Consider the following 21,194-nt stretch of genomic DNA (forward strand, 5'->3'; position numbering starts at 1 on the left):
AACTGTGATCTTTTACTTCTAATTTGTTCACATAAAACAGTTCCCAGTGATTCATTTTGTGCATCAAATCAAATAATTAGACAAATCTGGACAATCCTCTAATACAATCCATCTAATTAATCAATTGTAATATTTAGAACTCACCCAAGCCAAAAAAATGGCAATCCATAAAACAGAAATGGAATTATTTACACACCACCGCCATCATAGCCACAATGATCTGTAATCAACCAAATGAAAATTATTTCCCTTACCTTCTCTTTTTCTACAACCTGTGTCTTTTCTATTGGACACTACCTAGCCACTTTCTACCTTGTACCCACCACTCTGTAGGTTTCATCTATCTATCTATCTCTCTGTTCAAATCTTCATCAAATTCTTGACTACCTAGGTTGTCGGAAGAACCATTTTCATAGGTTTCTACAACCATTTTTGATCAGAAAAAATGGGTTGTCATAGTAGCAAGGAGAAAAAACCAGCTAAAATCCATGGTGGATCAGGGACTAGTGGTGCTGCTGTGAATTACCACTCAGTTCCACCACCTACCTCACAGGTTCAGACTTCATCAGCACCACCCAAACCACACTCACAATCACAATCACAGGTTCCAATAGTCACCCCACCACAGAACCCAAAACCTAGTACACCCCAAAACGCTGTCAGAACGGTGCAGAAGACAGAACCTACCATTTTGGGAAAACCCTTTGAAGATATCAAGAACCACTACACTTTGGGCAAAGAATTGGGAAGAGGGCAATTCGGGGTTACCTACTTGTGCACTGAGAATTCCACTGGCAATTTCTACGCCTGCAAATCGATTCTCAAGAGGAAGCTCGTTTCCAAAGCTGACAAAGAAGACATGAAGAGGGAGATTCATATCATGCAGCATTTGTCTGGCCAATCCAACATTGTGGAATTCAAGGGTGCTTATGAGGATCGGTACTCGGTGCACCTTGTCATGGAGCTATGTGCTGGTGGGGAGCTCTTTGATCGAATCATTGCCCAGGGTCATTATTCTGAGAGAGCTGCTGCGTCGATTTGCAGAGCCATTGTCAATGTTGTGCACATTTGCCATTTCATGGGGGTCTTGCATCGCGATCTTAAGCCGGAGAATTTCTTGCTTTCTAGCAAGGATGATGGAGCAGCGCTCAAGGCTACTGATTTTGGACTCTCTGTCTTCATTGAAGAAGGTGCTGCTGCAGTTTTTGCACCCTTATATATATATATATATATATATATATATATATATATATACACATACATGTGCAATTTTAGCTATTAGTTTTGATAGTACATTGATAGGCCAGGTTGTCATAGTGCTATCCTAAAGTTGAACTTAGTGTGTTTGAATTTCCGTTGAACTCAATGTTGCGGAGAGCCAAAAACCCGCCATATTTGACAATTAATGGTTGCGGATTACGGTATGGAGCCAAAAAACCCGCTATGAGATTCCGTCATTGCTGATATTTGATAATACTGGTTGAACTCAACATTGATCCACGTTGAAGTTAATGGTAAAATCTTACTTCCCTTTTTGTGAGTTGGTTGGTTGGGATGTGTGTTATTCCATTTGCGTAAAACCAAACGTACACTTGGGGTCTAATGAGAGCTGACAGATTTGATAGTCACCACACTCAGCAGATCACAAGCCATGAGGTGCTAGTGGCTTCATCCACATTACCTTGCTTAGTGATGCTGATAACTACCTTGAAATGACTCTTGGATATAGAACAAGCAATTCCTTGCTTTTAACTTAGTGTGTTTGGATTTCTGTTGAACTCAATGTTGTTCGTGGCCGATGGCGGCCTATGGTGGAGAGCCGAAAACCCGCTATATTTGACAAAAAATGATGGCAGATTATGGCAGGGAGCCAAAAACCCGCAATGGGATTCTTCCATGGCCGATATTTGATAATACTGGTTGAACTTCCCTTTTTGAGCGTTGGTCGGTTGGGATATGTGTTATTGCATTTGCGATTAGGCAAATGTAAAACCAAACATACACTTGGTTCCGAATGAGAGCTGACAGATTTGATAGTCACCATGCTCAGCAGATCACAAGCCATGAGGTGCTAGTGGCTTCATCCACCTTACCTTGATTGATGCTGATAACTACCTTGAAATGACTATTGGATATAGAACAAACAATTTCATGCTTTTAACTTGTTGGGTTGAGATTGCTTTTGAGCTCTGAGGAAATTTTATATCAGATGCATTAGTTTCTAATTCCTTGAGTTGGTGCAACATTGAAATTGTATCAGCAAGATTGAAAATTTGTGTCCATTCTCATTACAGCTTATCTTGAATTCTAATTGTATTTGACTGCTATGGTAGCTCTATATGAATTACATCCTGCTACCTGATATGGCCATTACTTTTATGGTTGGTAGTTCACCGTATTTTCTAAAATTTATTTCAGGTAAGGTTTACCGTGATATGGTAGGCAGTGCTTACTATGTTGCCCCTGAGGTACTTCGTCGCAGTTATGGAAAGGAAATAGATATCTGGAGTGCAGGCATCATATTGTATATTCTCTTGAGTGGTGTGCCACCATTTTGGGCTGGTAAGACCCATTGTAAGCCGAAAATGTTGAATATGTTAGTTTTTTGGAGTTTCTGATTAAAAGGTTAACACTTCAACAACATATTGCGGGGTTTATTTTCTTTACAGAAACTGAAAAGGGAATATTTAATGCCATATTGGAAGGTGAACTTGACTTTGAAAGTGAACCATGGCCGTCAATATCAGACAGTGCTAAAGATTTAGTCAGGAAGATGCTGACACAGGATCCTAAGAAGCGGATTACTTCTGCTCAAGTCCTTGGTATTTAGACTTTTTTTGGCTCAAATTACTTAATTCATAGAACTGCTACTTTAATTAAATTTTATTCATTGATAACTTTTGCGAGTATTAGTTCAGCTCATAAACTGTCTTCCTTTCAGTTTTTGTTACAAATTTGGCTAGTTCTTTTATCTGGTTCTAATGTCCCAAGTTGCATAATAAATAGACAGTAAGAATATTGACTTATCAGTTGAACCAGGAAAAAAGGACAGGTCCAGGGAAACTATATTAGCATAGAAACATATATTTTTCTGTCATATTATAATCAACTGAATAAATTCTCACCATTCATTTGCATTGGTCTTCTGTTTGTTGATTTTTTTTTTTTTGCATTACACTTGACCTGACTGTGATTGATGGTTTGTTTGGTAAGAACACCCATGGATGAGAGAAGGCGGAGAGGCATCTGATAAACCAATTGATAGTGCAGTTCTATCTAGAATGAAACAATTCAGGGCAATGAATAAGCTCAAGCAACTTGCGTTGAAGGTATGCCTTCTATCTTGGATAAAAAGCAATTATATGCAGTATCCTCTTTTGGTGGTCCTTGAGATTGTTGAAGATTTTAAATTTCTCTTTTTTATTGCGATTTTTAAATTGTGCATTTATTATAACCATTCTTGAAGATGACTATTGATATAATATAACAAAAGTACTTTGTTTGTTCTGTCTGGTAAATGAGCCTCTGTTGCTTTCACTTGAAACAAGATAATAAAGCCTGTTCAATAAAGAACACTTCACAATTTTTTCATTACAATTTTAAGACTACAAAAACCTAGCCTTATCCCACTAGGTAGGATTAGATACATGAATCGGCTGACACCATTAGGCTGTATAAAAAGACCAAATTTTAATAAATCCATGTACAGCAAATACTGGTTAAAACTTTCTACAAACTGCTTTCATTCCATAAGGTATCCTCTAGTGATGTCATTGAAGCTTACATGGATGTAGTTGTTTAGTTTTCATCACATGCATGAGTACTGGGAACATTTTATTATTCACATCCAGCTTATGTCTTTTCTAAATCATTCTCCATTACCAACTTTTTGGAAATTCCTCTAGGTCATTGCTGAAAATCTATCAACAGAGGAGATCAAAGGTCTCAAAGCAATGTTCGCCAATATGGATACTGACAATAGTGGCACCATCACCTATGAAGAACTGAAGTCAGGCTTGGCTCGAATTGGATCACGACTGTCTGAGACTGAAGTGAAGCAACTCATGGAAGCTGTGAGTAGTTACAGATCCCTACTGAGAGTATTAGCTGTATGTATGTGCATTCCTTGTATCCTAAACTCAATAGGATTCTTGTTCTCTTGTGTAAAATTTCTCAGGCTGATGTTGATGGAAATGGGTCAATTGACTATCTTGAATTCATCTCAGCGACCATGCATAGGCATAGACTTGAACGGGATGAACATCTTTACAAAGCATTCCAATATTTTGATAAGGACAACAGTGGGTGAGTATTGCAAGATTAGCATTTGTGTTACTCTTTTACTGCAATAAATTTCTAACCTTTTTGTGTTTGAACAATTAGATAACGACTTTTCCTTATTCTGTACTTATCTTTTTAGCTTTGAACTGTTTTACCATCTACCATTATTGTAGTTGAGTTCTTCAATGTTGATGACAAACTTATGATGAAAGTTTTATTTTTCAAGTTCTTTTCAGTCTCCAAGTCTATATCAGACAATACCATCACATATTGAACTAACTTGACAGCATGATGTTCGATATGCACATTCTGACTGGCATGCTCAGACCCCCCTTTTTTTAGCTTAACAATGGATATTTATGATCTATATAGTTTTTATATTAAACTGGATTAATTTACTTCATGAATTCCTTAATTCAGGGGCATACATGGTTGATTTAAGCAATGAACTAATAAACCAACTCTATGAAAGTTCTACAGTAGCTCAACTTATTGAGATTATAAAATTTAGGCTTAAATTTATTGCTGAGAATACCCTTTGCTTCTTGAAATTCATGGACAGGCATATTACTATAGATGAACTGGAGACTGCCATGACACAGCATGGAATGGGTGATGAAGCATCGATAAAGGAAATAATTTCTGAGGTGGATACAGACAATGTAAGTCGGTTCTAATTTAATCAAGGTAGCTCTATCACAGTATTGATGTTGGTTGTTAGTACTGATTCTTATACTAACAGGATGGGAGAATAAACTATGAGGAATTCTGTGCAATGATGAGAAGTGGAATGCCACAGCATGGAAAATCTACTCAGTGAGTCAATTTTACTAGCTCGAGTGATTAATCATGACCGCCAATTGGTTCATTGACATTGTTGGCAAGAGAACCATTGTCTTGAGGAATATGTAACCGGACACTTCATGGATTGGTCATTTCTTTGAAGTTCTTTCCCAAATTTTGTACAAGGTTGCTTTTGGAGTATTTGTTTGTTATGTACTTCTGTACATTTACCCTCCGGCTGTCACATATTCTAAGTGGATCAAGATCTCATGTTGACAAATGTTGTCTCAATTTCTTATCTCACTAGTAAAATCTTACCGTGTCAATAAAGAAAAGAATGATGAGACAATTACCACTTCTCATCATTGATGGGACAAAGCATGAGACAATTTGGAGGAAAACTTCAAGCTATTCCAAGTACCATCACATAGAAATTTCAAAGTACACCAACGCCAAAACTTCGTCCGATACGTAAGAGACCACAAGTGTTTTGATATTTTTTTCAGTGCAAAGATTACATAGTCGTAAGTCTTGGGTTCGAACCATTAGTATTGAGTTGCGTTAAGTACTCTCAATGTATGTTTCGGTTGTTTTCACTTTAGAGAAGTAGATAATGTACATTCTTACCAAGTCAGCTCATACAAAGCAGCCCACAAAAGATTAATAGTCCAGCCTCCTTAAACAATGTGCCCTCTTACTTAGTCATTCAACCGGGCTGAACCCTCTGTACCTCCTTGTCCACAGTCATTATCTTCACCCTACCCTCAAAGAATTCGGGTGACTGCGTGTTCTCTTCCTCATTCTCCTCCGCCAAAACCATTAACATTTTTTTGTTCAAACATGCATTCAACATATCCACTATGTACAAGGTTGATTAGCATGTGTTGTTCTTCTTTGAAGAATCTTTCATTTGATTGACATTTTGTTGAAAGATGTTTTTCTTCTGAATCAACCACAGGTTGAACTGGATGGTTTATCTTCAATTCGAGTTTCTTTTGCAGTCCTTATGATCCTTCTTATGATTCTGGTGATTGTCCTCATCTTCTGATCAAAACATTTTTTTCTTAAACTTCTTTGAATTTTGATTGGAGGCTTTGAATTCCAATGAGTTCTTTTCCTACAAACTTCTGGTGGGAATATTTTTTCAGTAAATGAATATTCAATGTCACACTTTGTTGATCTATGATCACAATGTGTTTAACATTTTTTGGAGACATATTGACTTGTTAATGATCGTTCTGCTTGAATAATATTTCATTTGATTGTTGTGGTTGCTAAAAAGATGTCCTTTAAGAGTTTTAGATGTTGAGGCGTTTTAGATCAAGACATTTTCTTTTGTAGTTGATCCTTCACCATAAGAGTTCTTGTGATCTTTTTTTTTTCGAGATCTTCTTGTGATCTTCAGGAAGACGTAACTCTTAGCATGAGGATCTCAAGTCAACTAAGCAAGGTGTTAATTGACATGATCATTTAATGACATGTTAACATATGTGAAAGAAGCTCAAATCTCTCTGTTAACATAGCAGCTGAACAACTACAATTTTCACATTTATTTGACCCTTCCATCAAACTGCTCAAGGAATAAAACTCACAACTGCATAATATAGCTGGAGTTGGCTTAACAAATTTCAGTTCCAATAGATCTTTGGTTCTAACTTTTTCTTTTTTGCAATAACTGGGCTCTAACTTTATTTGATGGTTAACTAGGATTTTCAGACAGTTCCAAAAGTTTAAACTACGATTTTCAGAAAGAGATGCGATTTTTGTCAAAAAAACATAAGAGATGAGATTGGACCAAAAAGAAAAGGGATAAGATATTTTTGAAAAAAAAAAGAAAGAGATAAGAGATCTATTAACCATTAAAAAAAGAAGGATTCGTCCAAGAAAAAAATTAAAGACAATCATGGTTATACTCTTTGCTTCATGTGTTCCTCTCTACGGAAAGAAAGAAAATTTCCACCCCAAGTTCACAATGTTATTGTACACTCTCTACATATACACGGGGATAGAAATCTCTTTTGCTTTTGTTTCCGCAAAGACTCGCAAATTTTTACAAATAAAGATGGAGCCACAGTTTGATGAACCCTATCTCAGTACCTCGCTCCAAGACTTTTGGGGAAGAAGGTGGAACATGGTGGGGACACGCATCCTCCACCCCGTCGTGTATGTTCCGGTGGTCAACGCCTGCAACCACGTGATAGGGAGGAAGTGGGCCCCTCTCCCGGCTGTGGTGGCTACTTTCGCGGTGTCAGGATGATGCATGAGGTGGTATTCTACTACATCAAGCATGAGAAGCGCACGTGGGAGCGTTGGGAACCCTCATGGGGTTCCACGTGCTTCTTCATTCTTCACGGGGTGTGTTTGGCTCTGGAGATTGCACTGAAGAAGGTGGTTTTAAGAGGGAAGTGGCGGTTGTCGAGGGTGGTATCGCGCACCCTCACGGTGGCGTTCATGGCGGGGACTGGGGTATGGCTGTTTGTGCTGGCGCTTGCTGGGTGTGGGGCGTTTGTGAAGGTGCAAAGAGAGTCTGTTGCGGTTGTTCAGTTCGTGAAGAATGTGTATACACTAATGTTATCAGTTTTTATTTCAGGTGATTAACGTGTCAGAGGTCCAATATTGTTTGTTAAGGTTATGTTTGACAAAACAATTTAATTAAGCGCTTATGGTTATAAGTGCTTATGATATAAACGCTTATTTAAAAAAGTAGTAGATGAAGAAAGCCTTTCGATATGTTTGCAGAAGATAATAAGAGTAGGTAGGGTGAAATCGAAATAAGATTATGTTTTAGGGTTTATGGTTTAGTTAGTAAAGTGAGTGATATTTATGTAACTAAGCGATTAAACATGCATTTATATAGCACATGACTATGATTATATTGGTTCTACATCATTGGTATATTTGCAAAGACATATTCATCCTGATATTATATATATATATATATATATATATATATATATATATATTGAATTTTTTTCATGGTAAAGAAAAATGGGAAAGAAAAAAAATGATTATGCATAAAGAATTGACCAAATGAAAAATTTGGTTCAAGTACAAATTGAAGAAGTACAACCATAAGTAGAAAATGTACGTAAATTTAATAAAAGTGGGCATCAAAACTGAGTTTACAAGGTGATTCCTCTTACTAAAGCACTTATTTCCCTTTTTAGATACTCTATACGGAAGCACTAAGGAAAGGAAAAGTAATAATATCACATTGATTATTTGAATGTAGTATGAAATAAACGGTTTGTTGAAAGCATGTCCCACCACATTCATGAAAAGAAGAGGCAGGCCTTCATTGCTAACCTTTTCTTCCATTCGTTAAGGCCTAGAGTGCTTATCTGAATAGGATGACCGATGGTAGTGACATAGATTTTTAAATGTGCCACGAACTAAACCTACTAAATTAAATAAAACCCTTAGATGAATTGATGTGAGTTGTTTAACTTAAACAGAAATTTCGGATTAGACAATTTTCTATAATTGTAATTGCGTTGAATTACTTAATATGAAATTTTTTATTGTTTTCAGAGATACTATTAATTCAAATAAGATTATTTCAGTGAATGATACATGTGATTTAGAAAGTCTCTATCAAACTTTAGCACCTAAGACTGAGAACCAATGGTGGTAAATCCACATGAGTTGTGAACCCAACATCAATGAGTTGCGTCATTTTCATGCAAAAAAGCATTGAGTCTCCAAAGTCCCTATTGTTGCCGTTCGTGGACCTCAGTAAACATGTACCATTCTCGTGGCGACATCCATCACTTTTCCTTTGAAAGCATTTTGTGCACTGACTGAGTGATATAGATATAGATATATTTAAGTAATGTTTGGCTCAAGTTTTTTTTGGCTTAAAAGCTTAAAAAAATAAAGTTTAAAACAAGAGCTTAAAATAATAGTTAAAAGCTGTTTGTAAAAAAAAATTGGCTGAAAATCACATTCTTTAACATTTACGGCATCTTAATTAGAGCATCTCCAATGGTAGTATCTAATGTTAAATAGATACTCATATGAATATCTATTACCATTGGAGTACATATTCAATTCCAACATGACAAAGATGAGTATGTGGGAATAGATACTCCACACTAGACTTGAAAGGTGAACTTGTATTTATTACAAGCACTTACAATTAATTAAAATGTAGATAAATAATAAAATATACAAATGTGATGTTGATGGTGAGATCCACTATAAAAACTTTTAAAAGTTGTTGGGTTGAGGTAAAAAGTTAGTAAAATGGGGTAGATGATGTGACATTATGGAAAATTAAAAAAATGATATGTAGATATTTTAGTGAGTATGATGGATGTAGATGCTCTTATTCATCAAATTTTCTTTCCTAGAAAAATCATATTTCCACCATCTCTACATCTCCATCATCAAAATATCTCAAACAATCTTGCTATATGTGTAACAGTTTATTTCCAATTGTAGAGGATGCCCTTTTCTAAGAAAAAATCAACCTTATCATGAAATCTATCGGCCAAACCCTCCCTCCCTCCCCACCAAATCACCAACTTTGTTCATCACCCAAAATCTTCTCACGAGCCCCCACCCTAAGTTGCTCGTGTACGCCTAGTTGGTCTCATGCCGCTTGATCTCAAATTGTTTGTGGAGTACTTCTTTGTGTGCCTTCTTCTTTTAGCAGTACCCAAATTGAAGTGCAATGAAGAATGGGGAGATGACAACTCTAGGAGACGACAGATCGGGGAGCCTAGCCGCTCTATATCCAATTCTGGTTTGAGACTTTGTTCTCAGCCTCTATATATAAACAAATCTTCCACTTTCATAAAAAAAACTCATTCAATAATACATATTTTACCTACCATCTCTTATTTTCACTTATCATAATTCTCTATGATTACATATCAATAACTATCGTTATCTTTTTTTATATAACTCATCTTTAAATAAATTCATTTTAATCAAATTATATATCAATTAATAAGTTCTTAAACTGTGTGTAACCACCAGGTAAAGTGGGCGCGGTTGTCAAAGGTTAAATTGGTCAAACAAATGACTAAGTTATTATAAGACTGAAACGAGATAACTTAGAGAACTCTCTCTCTAAGTTTCTTCACTGATTTGAGCGTCAAAGTATCACTTGTAGGTACTTTCACGCCGTGGAAACTCGCTGATCTTCACTGTACTCTATGCTTCTCCCACCACGTACATCACCATGACACCATATACATTTTCCTAAGTACACCTCTTGTACTTTTTGCAAGAAGATATAACATATAGTTTGTGAATATTCATCCAAAAATTATTTGGCTTAATTGCACTTTTGGTCTCCCAACTTTGGCCTTCCTGCAAAAATCGTCCTCAAACTTCAAAATTAGCAAAAACCATCCCTGAAGTTTACACCTGGTTGCAAAATTGGTTTTCCGTTATACTTCCGTGAGAAACTAACATAATATTCCGTTAAAAATGAATTAAAAAATAAAGAAAAAAATTAAAAAATAGTGCAAGCTCTTCAGATCTTCATCTTCCTAGTAAGCAAGAGGGAGTGGAAGATTAGGGTTCATCACAGCTTCTCTCCCCATCTCCTATGCTAATCTTCTTCTGCCTCTCCTCTCTGTCCCTCAATCGCATTCATCTTCTTCTTATCTTCTCTTCTCCGTTCCTCTTCTCCTCACCCATTCCTCTTCTCTTCTCGCGTTCATCTTCCTCCCACATCTTCTTTATCTTCCGAAACCCAGCAACCCCAAATCGCGAAAAGAACCCAGATCCTTTGCCAATGGCGGTGCCTTTCATGCGATCGGTTGTAGGTGATGGTGGGGTCGGGGTTCTTCAGAAACCTGATCTTCAGAAACACGAGAGAGAGACGCCGACGGCGGAGATGGAGAGAGGGACGACGACGGAGATAGAGAGAGGGACGACGGCGGAGATAGAGAGAGAGAGGGACGACGGAGTCGGCTGGAACACGCGGCGGCGTTCGAGGAGGTGGGGCGATGGAGACTCGGTGAGGATGATGCCATGGAGCGCTGGGGCGACCCTTGCGGCGACAATGGAGCTGTCTACGACGATGGGGAGAGGGAAACGATGAAGACATCAGAACCAAGGTGACCGAGAGATGGTTATGACAGTTGGGGTGTTTTCTTTCATCTTCTTCTCTGATTGGTGTGATAGGGAAAATTAGGGGTTTTTAAGATGTGGCTTAATAGCATGGTGGTTTGGGTTCTGTGTGGTGCGTGATGTTGGGGTTTTTGTTCTTCCTTTCATCTTTTCCTTCTGGTTATGGTGACTGAGGAATGACTGTGGCGATTGACAGGGAGAAGAGGTGGTGTCTTCAAGTTGGAATTGTTTCAATGGTGAAGTGGGAGGTTCTATTTTGAGTGTTAAAATGGGAGGTTCTGGTTTGGTGTGGTTGAGGAAATGGTTATTTGGAGATGGATTCATGAGGTGAAAAATAGTGGTTAGTCATGGTTATGGAAAGAAGGATCAAATGATGTTGGTGATGGAAGATGAAGAGAAGCTTGGGTTGTGTTATTTGGTTCTTGTTGAGGAAGAAGGACATGATGAAAATTTAACCAAGCTTTGTAAGAGTTTGGAGCAGAAATTACAAAGGGATAAAAAACCTCTTCAACATGATTGTGCTTGTTCATTTCATACATCTTCATGTAAATTGCATTGAATCTTGTTAAACAGAATTATTTTGATTTAGAGCATGTGGTTTCAAAAAAAAAAAGTTGAGATAATTTTTATTTGTGGGATTTTCTGGGTTTTGAATGAAGATGATGAATTGATGATGAAGATTGTTGAAGATGATGAAAACTCTATGAATTTTCTGGGTTTTTAATTTTTTTACCCAGAAAACGTTAGTTTCTCACTGAAGTGTAACGGAAAACCAATTTTGCAACCGGGTGTAAACTTCAGGGATGGTTTTTGCTAATTTTAAAGTTTGATGACGATTTTCGCAAGAAGGCTAAAATTGGGGGACCAAAAGTGCAATCAAGCCAAATTATTTTTCAGAGTTACCATTTGCTTTAAAGTTTTTGGAAGTTATATTTCGAATTAGAGAATCTATTAAATTAGCTATTCTAAAAGTTTAAGATATTGGATAACAGATCAGATGAATGATTTTTATATTATTATCTCTAACACACCCCTTACGCAAGAGCCCAACTACCATGCATATGCTTTAAATTAAATTTTTTCAATTATAAGAATTGGGGACGTTAAGGATCAAACTCTGGACCGCTTGATCATACATGCTTTGATATCATGTCAAATAATAAACTATCCCAAAAAATTAAGCTATTAGATAGATGTCAAATGAATGGTTTTATATTATTATTATCTCTAGTAACTAACAAGTTTAATCTCTGAATTTACTATCCATGCTGAATTAGAAATATGTCATTTTTACTTTTCCTTTTAAAATTTGTATATTTAATTCTGTGCATGAATTAAACTGTTTTATAATTTCAAATGTTTCCTCACATATTACCGATTTTTAAAAATATTAATTACTTTTTTTAATATTTTGATCCTAAAGTGTATTTGATGTTTTTTTCTTCTTCTGAGTTCCCATAAAATTAAACAAAACTTATGCATTGTAAGAAAAAAAATTAATTTTAATAAATATGGAGAGGGAGAAGCCAGAAAAAAGCTATCTAGAGGAGGTGGCAAAAAAGGAATTTAGGATTGAAAGAAGGGGTACATTTGTAACCTGAAGAAAAAAATGGTGGTATACGAGTGAGACACTTATCATGGTGTCTCACCATAGATTTGGCCATTGTTTTAACCCAAACTTCTTTTTTTCCCCTTCCTTCATGATTCACATTTAAAATGAAAGAAAATTGACATGTTTTCCCAAAACAAACACCGATCCTAATGATAATATACGAGTCTTGAAACTTCTGTCCTTTGTATATATTATTATAGACAAACATAGTAATAAAAAAAATTAGGTCATTGTTTTAAAATGGTAGTTAATAAAAGAATATATGTGATTCTTATTATTTGCATAATAACCAACCAAACCAAAGTTCCCTAAGGACACTTTCTTAAGTCAAAGTCGGCATATGCTTCTTCATGCTTTTTTCAATCCAACCCCTCAAATATTATTCAAATCTCATGAATTAAACTATCAATAAATGATGCCTTGCTTTATATTCTTGTGCATTAAAATTTCACTATAAACAAACAGATGAACCGCAATAATACAAAATTATCCACAAATGGGGATCAATTTCCTCTTCACATTCTATGATATCACATCCTTTCTTAACAGAGATACAAATTTATCCAAAAACGGGATTACAGCTTTCATTGTATGAGGATGAGATCATCAAATTCTGATGCCTTTGGTTTCTGCTGCAGGGAACCATAATCACTTCTAGTAGCTTATGAAATCGCCCAATTCCAAATGCACTATAAGGACATGTTTGGTTCCAATTCTGAGTACATAAGATGTTGACCGATCTTTTCAAAACAACTATTAAATACTTCAATTTGACGAGACTCCCTACTATATGTAAGTTCATTGGTATTTTCCATACACATACTCGCCACACAGCGCTAAACTATAACCCCAAATCCAATTTTGACAACTCAAAAGGAGTGAAAATTAAAAGGAAAAATAAAAAGAAGCTAATTCTATTTCTTTCTTTCTCTCTTTTTTTTTTTAATTAACTGCCAACCTTAAATCTGATTGGTCAAAATTAATAAGGAGAGGAATATTGAATTGGAAAGCAGAGGGATCGAACGGTTCAGCCATTGAACCCGGTCTGGCTCCACACAGCATCCCGAACCCGGCTCATGTCACGGCCCTTCAACGTGCGGCCAACGCCCTCGAAAACCGAATTTGCCGCCATTTTCCGGCTCCGCGCCAAGTACTCGTGCGGCGGAACCATCTCCGGTTCGTTATCACCGTCATCGTCGAAACCGTCGTGAAGCGATTCCACCGAGTTGACCCGGAGTATCTTGCTCCAATCGGGAACGTTCACCGGCGCTGACGTGGCCACGTGGTGGTGCCGCTGCGACCGGTGGTACTGGTGCTGCTGCACGATCCTCGACGACGACGTTGCCGTGGTCATCATCCTCCCCGCCGGATCCTCAAACGCCATCGACAAACCGCCCAATTGGCGGTGCTGCTCCTCCAGCTCACGATTCCGAGCACGATGCGTGGCACGTGACTCCCAATCGCCGTCGTGGTAGACATTCATGTCGTGGTCTTCCGCCGTGGACCACACATCCTCTTCCCGGAACTCCGACGGGTCGGTGACGGAGACGGTGGAGCCTTGGGCGGTGTAGGCGGTTCCCAACAAACGTTCGGTTCGGTTGGAGCTGAACCTGCGACCTTTGGCCATTTAGCTTATCTGCCAAACCAAACCAAGGCACCCGAACCAAGATTTGATTACACTACAAAGTTCCCTTCGGAACCGAACCTGGGTTAGGTTTGGTTTGGCATAAGCAGTGTGAGTTGTGGTCGATGTGTATTTATAGCCTTTTCTTTCGATCGCTTCATCTCCCATTTCATTTGAATTTGAGTTTCGCATTCATTTTCTATGCATTTCCTCCTATGTTATGTTAGTGACGTGAAAAGTGAATACAAGACAAACAAAGGCTGCACTACACTCCAAATGACTCATTAGTTATTATTTTTTCACTATCTTGTTTTTTTCATTTCCATATTTGTCATTATTATAATAATAAATAAAAATGATTGGTAAATCTCTTTATAGTGTTAAACACTCACAACACCTACGCTCATGGCGGTCAAAACATGTTTTATTTTGTGTTTTCAATGTTTTACATTTGCGATGTTATTCACCACAAAAGTGGTGTTCAATACACTTATGGTGGTATGTGTATCACTATTTTACTATAAAAACATAGATAATATGAATATTGTTGAAATCAAATGAGTGTTGTTGAAGTTTACTAACATGCGGGTCTTTCACATGTGAAAGACTTTTTTAAACCTACATATTTTTGCTTAAACTAGTTTAGAATATTAATCATGTCATTGATGTTATATTCCCTTTTTAACAATTTCCCTCTTTTTCACCTCCTAATCGAACATGGTGCCTTGGCTGGGTTTTCTGCCGTAAGAGAAAGACGACATGGTGGCTATGAAGAACTTGTTGTTGGGAACCACCGCTTAGCTGCTAACCACCGTCACAAACCCTTCGACTACCAACCTTCGACCACAATAACCATCGTAATGAGCCACTGTTCGAGACCTATTGGGTACCCGCTAAAAATATCCACAATGGGTATGGTAAAAACCCGCTAAATGGACATGATGTTGGGTATGGATAATTACCCGTAAAATATAATGGGTAAGGGTGCGGGTATGGGTACTATAGTACCCAACCCGCCCCATACCGCACATACTTTATTAATTATTTTTATTATATATAATTATATATACACACTCGGAAGTATATATATCGACAAGTTTAATTAGAGTTATAACTTTCTAACTTACTCTTTTGAAAATGAATGATTTTACTTATTAAATATTTGGACAATCTTTTGTATTTTTAATTAATGTTCTTTATTTTATAATAGTAGTTATATTATTTTTTGTTGGAGAATATAAATTATATTTTTGCTAACTAAATTGCGGGTAATTGGTACGGGTACGAGCATATAGGTATCAAGGTGTACATAAACGGGTTTGAAAACGAGGGTACGAGGATGGGTACTATAGTACCCTACCCTGACCCTACCCATTGCCAATGAGTGCTAAACTCAAATACAAAAAAGAGAAAAAGAACCAAAAAAAACTATAGCAAACTACAGCACTCTAGAAGACCAGCGTACGAAAAGCTTGGACAACCCGAGCACAACAAGAGCATGAAAACTAGCACACACCAATTTTCCTAATCAACAACAATAACAACCCACAAAACTCATGCTCAACTCCAATAAAAAACACGCCCACCCAAACCAAATAAATAACAGCTAAGAGAACACCAAGCAATCCCTGCAACAAACCTAGCACCACAAAAAACAAGCAAGACAAAAAAAAGAGCTCGATTACACAGAGCACACACAATACTTAAATGTAATTTAATAGTAAATAAATTTATTGTTCACAGTTTCCCAATTTTTTAGCATGCTTTTTTGGGTCAAACCATTTCTCAAATGTGGTGGTTGATCTCCACCCACTACCCAAGATTTTAAATTGCGGTTGCGGTTGCGATTAATGCCGCAATGCGGATTGCGACATGAATTTTTTTTTTTTCATTTGCACCGTGTGTTAAAAAAAATCTATAATTATTGTAGTTATTTATATGTAATACTGTATACATATTTATTTAACTTTTAAGACCTTTTGTATCATTTTAATTGATAATTTAAAATTTCAAAATTCTCAAATCAAACAAATTTACAATAAAATAAATTTTGTAACAAAAAGAATACAGTATATTATCACCAATATATATAATTCAAGGCCCACCCATCCCACAATCCTAGCACATTAACAAACAAACTATTATAATTTCTAATTATCACTCACAGTTCCACAAAGTATATGCAAAAGTAAAACAGAGACAGACTAGTTGCCCAAAGTCCCCACCAAAATTAGCATATAAAAAAAGATCCCACCTGAAATACAACAGAAAAACAGAACCAATAGAGAGAATAGGGGAGGGATAAAATAGAGACAGATTCAAAGTACAACAGGGAAAAAACGATCAAGCGGTGGACAGAGTGTTCGAACTCAAAACAGAGGATGATGAATCATATCCAATACAAGTGCACTTTAGCAGCAGATCAGGATGATGAATCAAATCCAATCATCGAAAAACCTCGTTGCGGCTGTCAGAACTCTGTTGCGACCGTTGCATCGCGGTCGATTGCGGTTTCATAACGGATTTTTGTGAGATTTTAATTCTCACCGCAATTGCGGTCTGGTGCCGATGTGGTGCCGTTTGCAACACGTGTTGCGGTCCGCAATTTAGAACACTGCCACATCTTAATCTTGACCATCTTCCTGCTCAGTGTGTCATGACAACAGAAAAGTAAGATGTTAAATCAATTTTCACATTTGAAATTAATCTTACTACTGCAAACTTCAATTGTTTAGATGAGAGCTTGTTGAAAGAAGCCTTCAGCCATTGTCTCAAGGTTTTTATACATCCCCTTAACTATGGGTCCCTTCTTTACAAATCCTAGATCTAGTGCAAAGTCATAGAGTTGCCTCCATATATCCGTTAAGTTCAAAATGACTTCTTCTAGGATATTCTTGGAGTCCTTCAAATCTTCTAGTATATCTTGTACTATTTTTGTTACTTCTTCAATTGACTTTAATGGATAAATTTTTCCAGTGCTACATCAGCTCTAACCTCCTCATCTTCCTTGTCCAACTCAACCCTGCATGTGCAGCAGCCATGAGAATTCTGAAGGGTACCCCATTGTTGTTTGGCCAGTGTTGTTCAGCTTCCTCCATGCTTGTGTCATCAAATGTCGTATTTGTGTGGCTAATGCATTAGTTGACTCGGCCAACTGTCTCAGGATTAATGCTAGTTTGTTATATTCAACAATTGATTTACATTGATTGCATTCCTCACCCAAATAATCAGATACATTAACAGTTATTCTCAAACATTGGTAGTTCATCATGTTGCTTAAAAAATTCAGCATAATCATTTTTTTTATCAATATTAAATTACACGAATTTAGTCCAATATTAGATGTTATCAATATTTCATTCATTACAGTAAATATGAGATGTTTAAGCCGGTTCAAACAATACTAAAAGGCTAAAATGAATTTCAGGCAAACCAAACAAGACTTCAATATGTGGAGTATCATTCATCAATAATCGATGTGACATGCTCGTAAATTCAAAACACGTGAATGCAAGGAACAAAAAGTCAGAATTCAATATTGTGCAAATTGATCATGTAGACCAGAAAAGTCAGAAACGTGCCACCGCAAGGGTTCGAACCGACACTTTTTGTCAGTTTAGGTTTCAAACACAAAATGTAAAAGATCATAAAAAAGACATCGAGTAGCGATTTCAAAGAGATAAAGAGCATCGAATTCAACACAAATTTCAAACCCTATCAATTTCAAGAAAACCTCAATTAACGAAAACCTCAGGTAAAATAAGCAAAAATTGAACAAATTGATGATGTGTATGAGAAAAGGTACTCACGATACTGAATCTTTACATGCTTTTCAGTTGACAAATCTTCCATTGCAGCTCAATGTGGTGGTTGGTCTGCAGCTCCGAGAAGCGTGGGTAGGAGAGTGCGAGGGAAAACATTGGTTCTCACTCACTCCTTTGGTTTACTCACTCATTCATTGGCGTTCAAAGAAACAATCCACAGAAGCATAGTATATTTTCCTCTGGCATCAACTGTGTGAGCTTCAATGGCTTACCTTTCTTGTTTTTGGTAACAATGACTTACATTATATATCTATTGCAGGATCTTCAACTCAGTTACAAGACACATGCACTATTATACTGCGACAGTCAGACCATTCCATGGCTTTCTTCAGCTTAGTTATATTTTCATTACATGCTTTCTTCATACAAGGGTAATTTTATCAACGAGATCTTATAATTAGGAATGAAGAGATTATTTTATAAACTTTATTACACGTATATAACAAAACCTAGTTGAAACGTAACTGAAAGCTGAAAGCTGAAAAGCTAGTTTATTAAAACAAGTATTTACCAAAAATAGTTGTTGAACAAAGTGAAATTGTAAAATGACATAAAAAGACAAACTTGTCTGATTATTTTCTCTATTCAGCATTAATTTTTTTTAAAGTGCATAACTTTACTTACACATAAGTATCTATACGATACTAATTTTAAAATAGTTATTTACTTTAAATATATAATTTACTTCAAATTGCTTATCATCTTAAAAATATAATATTATGTTTCAATTTGTCTTCATATTTCATATTTTATTAGATTAAATATGATAATATAGATAAATTTATATTGTTATTTGAAAAATTAAATTTATATTTCTCTAAATTAATAAAATGTGTAAGCAAGTGCAGCGATGCCAACTACAGAGGAGATGAGTCAAATAGAAAATATCATCATTAATAAGGCTTTCGTGTTTTTGAAAACATAAAAACGATAAGGATTAAATTTTATCAAAACAATGAAAAAAATGAGAATAAATTCAATAATCCTCAAGCTTTAAGAACAAGCTACCTCATGTAGCTTACCAAACAATGTATAAGCTATTGAAGTAACCTCGTTTTTAAGAAAGTTAATTAAATAACATGAAAATGTGGATGTTTGATATGATCCCCAACATGAAAATTGAGACGGTTGGTATGAATACAATTTGGAAAATTATGTCTATTTTGTATTAACTCAATTAAGTATCAACCTCAATTTGATGTCCGGTATATATAATAGGTATTAATTTAATAAAATAAAGTTGATTTTTTTTGAATAATTACATATCATGTTCTTGTGAATAGAAATATATAGCACGCAACTTGATGTCGTGTAGGACCATTGAGCCAAATTTATTTGATTGATTGAAGGAGATGGGATTTGAGAAGAGACAGACAGGAATGCAATGATGCCAAGACGTGTGCTTCTTCGATCAATTTCCCATTTCCACCGTTGGTCTCTATTTGCATGAAAAGAATTTTCTTTTCTACTTCTGCCCATTGCGATGCTTCACTCATTAGCTATTATTCCCTTTTCTTTAATTGTGCATAAGTTTAAGGGAGGTAAAGAAAAATCAACAAGCTGGTTTGGATGTAGAGGTCATAAAGTTACTCATGTGGGATACAACACAATTGTACGACTTAATTTAACAAAATTACCAGAAATCAAGTGTTTTTTTATAGGAAAATATTACTCCTTGATTATTGTTACTAAATTAGTTTATTCACAAAAATTTGATTTTAAATCGGATCCTTCACCCATCAATACTCTTTCATTTCTCTTAGCTCACTACCCATCCCACATATGTTTGTTATTTATTTTTGCATTAGTGTAAAAATTCCACCCATATCATCTTAAAATATTAACTGAGAAGTAAAAATTTGACATATTAAATTAAACGTGAATTAGTGATGTGAGACTTTATCACATTGAGTTCAACAGTTAATATGAATTCTTATTGACTTTAACAAAAAAAAATCAAACATACACTGAATTAATCAAAATAATGTTAGGGCTTATTTTATTACTATTTTAATGTTTAAAACAGTTTTCTATTTTTGTAAAATTGAAAAACTAAAAGACTTGTTTGGTATTTTTACATTGATTAGTTTTTAAAATTGTTTTATATTAAATAGAAGAACTAAAAGTTGTTTTTTTCTTCTACTTTCTATTTTGAACCTGCTTTTTTATTAATGACACAATCATAATATTGCTAAATAATGTTATCAGCCCGAACAACTTAATTTTTTGCTTTTTGAATTTTATTTTTGTGGTACATTAGAAAGATAAATTGCACCCGTCAGGAATCGATCTCTGGACCTCCCCTACCCAACTTATATGTTCCCAGCTCCTACCACTTCAACTATCATACAGGGACTGCTTTTTGATTTCTAAAATCACTTTTAAATTAATATTGCCAAATAGATTTTATTAAAAAATCTGTTTTGGAAAACATTTTTTAAAATTATTTTATAGAATAGTTTAAGAAAAACAAGATCAAACAGGCCATGTGAGTGGATCAGGGACTCAGGGTGATGAATACAAATTAGTGACTAATTTTTGAAAAAACTCTATCTATAACATATTTTATTTGGTAAATAGGAAAATGCTAGCAAATGAAGAATTATTACATTAAATTGTTCTAGTATATATGTAGTTTGCAAAAAAGTTATTTTTTTTGATAAACCAAAAAAGTTATTTTATAATAAGACATATATAAAATTGATGTTGTTCAAAACAACTAATGTACCACTAATATTCAACACCGTTAATAAATAGTTGAACTCTTTAAAAATTTAGTTAAGTAGTTGATCTTTGAGCAATGTGTATGAACTATGAAGAATTTGCTAAGAAGTACTACTTATTGAATGTAATTATTTGATCAATTAATCTCAAAAAAAATTATTCTCATCACTTGCGAGGTGTGAGATATTTGGTATAGACCAAAATTGCTGATGTGATATAATTTTTTAGAAAATGTAAAGAATGATAAAAGAGAGATTAA

General features: G+C 35.6%; 2 protein-coding genes and 1 pseudogene across 2 annotated transcripts; 2 read left to right on the forward strand and 1 right to left on the reverse strand.

Moving 5' to 3' along the window:
- The first annotated feature begins 219 nt into the window (after positions 1–219).
- LOC130711185 (calcium-dependent protein kinase 2-like) lies at positions 220–5,344 on the forward strand. The gene is made up of 8 exons (XM_057560692.1): positions 220–1,190; positions 2,419–2,562; positions 2,670–2,822; positions 3,214–3,329; positions 3,906–4,073; positions 4,178–4,305; positions 4,844–4,943; positions 5,024–5,344. Exons 1-8 carry the CDS (start codon positions 446–448, stop codon positions 5,099–5,101), a joined length of 1,632 nt encoding a protein of 543 aa, XP_057416675.1. The 5' UTR covers positions 220–445; the 3' UTR covers positions 5,102–5,344.
- A 1,260-nt stretch (positions 5,345–6,604) lies between these two features.
- Positions 6,605–7,662, forward strand: LOC130710697 (probable long-chain-alcohol O-fatty-acyltransferase 5; annotated as a pseudogene).
- Positions 7,663–13,229: 5,567 nt separating this feature from the next.
- Positions 13,230–14,504, reverse strand: LOC130713750 (protein S40-5-like). Its single transcript, XM_057563543.1, has one exon. It carries the CDS (start codon positions 14,388–14,390, stop codon positions 13,791–13,793), a length of 600 nt encoding a protein of 199 aa, XP_057419526.1. The 5' UTR covers positions 14,391–14,504; the 3' UTR covers positions 13,230–13,790.
- Between the last annotated feature and the right edge of the window lie 6,690 nt (positions 14,505–21,194).

Source organism: Lotus japonicus, chromosome 4 (assembly GCF_012489685.1).
Source record: "Lotus japonicus ecotype B-129 chromosome 4, LjGifu_v1.2".
Classification (NCBI taxonomy): domain Eukaryota; kingdom Viridiplantae; phylum Streptophyta; class Magnoliopsida; order Fabales; family Fabaceae; genus Lotus; species Lotus japonicus.

Bases quoted from the DNA above. Each gene is read 5' to 3' on its own strand.
- LOC130713750 (XM_057563543.1), bottom strand. From the start codon at position 14,390: ATGGCCAAAGGTCGCAGGTTCAGCTCCAACCGAACCGAACGTTTGTTG.
- LOC130711185 (XM_057560692.1), top strand. From the start codon at position 446: ATGGGTTGTCATAGTAGCAAGGAGAAAAAACCAGCTAAAATCCATGGT. The intron at 1,191-2,418 runs GTGCTGCTGCAG...AATTTATTTCAG, and splicing joins CTCTGTCTTCATTGAAGAAG to GTAAGGTTTACCGTGATATG. The intron at 2,823-3,213 runs GTATTTAGACTT...TTGTTTGGTAAG, and splicing joins TACTTCTGCTCAAGTCCTTG to AACACCCATGGATGAGAGAA.